The 2,838-nt window shown below is 41.3% G+C and overlaps 1 protein-coding gene across 1 annotated transcript; it reads left to right on the top strand.

Annotated features, from left to right (window-relative positions):
• The first annotated feature begins 694 nt into the window (after nt 1-694).
• On the top strand, nt 695-2,556 carry LOC135508682 (PCNA-associated factor-like). Its single transcript, XM_064928915.1, has 4 exons — nt 695-878; nt 1,504-1,587; nt 1,744-1,918; nt 2,379-2,556. Exons 1-4 carry the CDS (start codon nt 833-835, stop codon nt 2,416-2,418), a joined length of 345 nt encoding a protein of 114 aa, XP_064784987.1. The 5' UTR covers nt 695-832; the 3' UTR covers nt 2,419-2,556.
• Nucleotides 2,557-2,838: the final 282 nt, after the last annotated feature.

Raw genomic sequence — 2,838 nt, 5'->3', positions numbered from 1 at the left:
TATTTATATTAATTAATTTACCACAAATAGTTTTGTTGAAATATCTCCAAAAGTTTTGATGCAACAGAGGAAATGTTTTGTTGAGCAAGAGCAGTGGCAGCCAGGGAAAGTGTTAGGGAAATAATTTGTTGACATCTTGTGAATTACAGAGGGAGGGGGGGTGCCGATAACCCCTCGTACCCTACCCCTGGTTGGGAACCACTAAATTAGTCGATTAGACAGCGCAGTAAGAAGATTCGCTAAAACTGCTTCTCCAATAGAAATCCCCGATCACACTTGAAGGCGATGTCATGGCGATGTTGGCAAACTAAACTCATGCGCAGAAATATGTCATCGGGTCTAAGCAACGATTTTTTAAAACTATCTGTGGTCTAAGGATCGTCTCGCGCCAAACTGCGCATGTGCAGTCCGTCATATACGGCACAAATTAAAACTTGTCATTTTTACGAGGTTCAAGTAATAACATGTTCAACTAGTTAAGACATTGTCTCGAATCTAGGTTGTGCCTTTAGATTTCGAGAACATTAACAACTAGGAAGACATTTCTGCCTCTCATTGACTTCTCAAACCCCGGCCTGGTCTGCTTGGTCTGTTTCGCAAATGTTCCCATAAATCTTGCAATGTTGCGCCTCTGGGTTTAGAAACTCTGTGGCAAGGCGTTGGTGAAGGGGAGGGAAATAGTAACCTAACCAATTACGTCAGAGGAGGCAAAACACACACATACTCGTCATTTAAACCCAAGCGGGAAAGCAGAATGAACATTGGGCTTTCGTGAAATCTTCAGTGAAGATCCACATCCCGTTTGTATTTTATTGGTTAAAGTTAGGACAACATGGTGAGGACGAAGGCAGACAGTGTCCCCGGAACTTACAGAAAAGGTAATGTTCTGCAATCAAAACCTGATGAATATGTCATTAGCTTGCTGGCTGAGTGCGGAACTGGAATCGCTAACGTTAGCTACTTAATTACCGTAACCAACTGTAGTTTTGCGGATATAATTGCCACTCCATTTTCTATTTTTTATTAACTTGATCGATTTCATTGATTAGCTAACATGATTGACTGGGTTAGATGCCTGTCTCCCGCCATTTCAATAGAATCGTCAACACCGCTCACGCGTATGCCAACCCAGCCGGATGTTGCATTATCTAGTTAGCTATATTCTCACATCTCATCATTTTTGCAGGATTGGATTGTTACCCGAAACTTTACTTGCACCAATAAGTTACATTTTTGATCGTCACTGTACAACTAAAGATTTGATAAAGAATTGCCGCAACATGTCTTTATTAGCGTCTTTGGTTAGCTAACGTTGGCAAACTTTTGTAATTCATTATCCTCAATCTGGCGGTAACTTCGCCGCCCAAATTAAGGAAGCCAGCCATGCATATATGGCGGTGTCGATTTCTTTGCCAGATCAGACCAAACTCTGCATTACAATATAGCTATTAATACTTTGCTTGTAAAAATGACTTGTTAGTTAACGTATTTATACATTTTCAGCTGTGGCGGCATCTGCACCCAGGAAGTCATTGGGTGCCTCGAGTTCTGCTAATGCATTAAGCAGCTCTCAAGCTGGCACACCTGGTGAGTCATGATTTCATTCACCTTAAAAGTAACATTGACTAGCTAATAACCATATATTTCAATGTAATCTTAGTTATATGACAGACATTTTTGGTAGATGACAAACAACTTGCCTCCAGATAAGTTTCTTGCAGATGTCGAAATGTTGTTTTTCAGCAAAGAGTAAATTTGCTGGTGGTAATCCTGTGTGTCCTCGGCCCACCCCAACTTGGCAGAAGGGAATTGGAGATTTCTTTGGTGGGCCCAGCAGGAAGCCTGACAAAGAGAACCACCTCCCCCAGTCAGATGATGAAGAGGCCGGAGTCAGTGGGGTGTCCAAGTCATCTAGGACGTACGTTCATTCTATTTAAGCATCGTTTTAGGACTAGTCTAAAAGTGGCCCCAAAATGCCTACTGCTTTAGTGCTTGCAGAAGTTCCTCTTAAATCTGTTTCAAAAACATTGCCAATTTCAATGTTGCCAATACAAAGTATGCCTAATGATTGTTAAATGCAATGTTTCTTTTACACCTGTGCCTCGGGGGTATTTTGCCAAAGCCGAATCAATGGGTTACAAGTACAGTCCTGCTGTTTCTGGAAATCTATTGAACCAAGTTTGAATGTACATCTAGCTGTTTGTATGCAAGTTATCCGGTGTTGAGCCAGGTTTCAAATTTTCAGGATGCATCTGTATGATTTTCAGTGTGCTGCAAAGCCTAGTTTGCAGCACACTGAAGTTAATATTTAATTATAGGCGAAACCACATTGATTCCATATTTGCTGGCCTATCTAATGTCAATCACTTGCCTTTCAGTTCCAGACCACTGCCTGCTGAGGATGCTGAGGGTGAATGAGCTTAGACAATGGTGCCCCACTTGAAAAGCCATTGCCTCTAATACTTGAATGGGTTGGGTATCTCTTTGTATATAATTATTGATTGATTCATGTTTTTGTACAGATGTTTAATAAACTTTTTAATCTTGATTCCATAATGTTGTCACAACCTGGATGATATTTGATAGCCAGCTCTTGTTTGAGGGCCACAAAGTGTGACCTTGGTTTTAATATAATTCTACTGAACATTGATAGGTTACAACCTATGCTATCACAACCTGCAGCTGAGAGACTTATCCACGCCTTTATCGCATCCTGTTTGGACTATTGTAACGCGCTGTTGGCGCATCTGCCAAAATCCCAGTTCACACCGACCAAGCTATCCACAACTCTGGATCCAAGTACCTTTCTTACCTTATCCTAACCCACACATGCTCCTT

Source organism: Oncorhynchus masou, chromosome 22, assembly GCF_036934945.1.
Source record: "Oncorhynchus masou masou isolate Uvic2021 chromosome 22, UVic_Omas_1.1, whole genome shotgun sequence".
Lineage (NCBI taxonomy): Eukaryota > Metazoa > Chordata > Actinopteri > Salmoniformes > Salmonidae > Oncorhynchus > Oncorhynchus masou.
The sequence above is the reverse complement of the archived record's forward strand: the minus strand, read 5'-3'. Positions and strand labels throughout refer to the sequence as shown.

Coding starts and splice junctions, on each gene's coding strand:
- LOC135508682 (XM_064928915.1), top strand. CDS start 833: ATGGTGAGGACGAAGGCAGACAGTGTCCCCGGAACTTACAGAAAAG. Junction 879..1,503: donor CCCCGGAACTTACAGAAAAG/GTAATGTTCTGC, acceptor ATACATTTTCAG/CTGTGGCGGCATCTGCACCC. Junction 1,919..2,378: donor GTGTCCAAGTCATCTAGGAC/GTACGTTCATTC, acceptor CTTGCCTTTCAG/TTCCAGACCACTGCCTGCTG.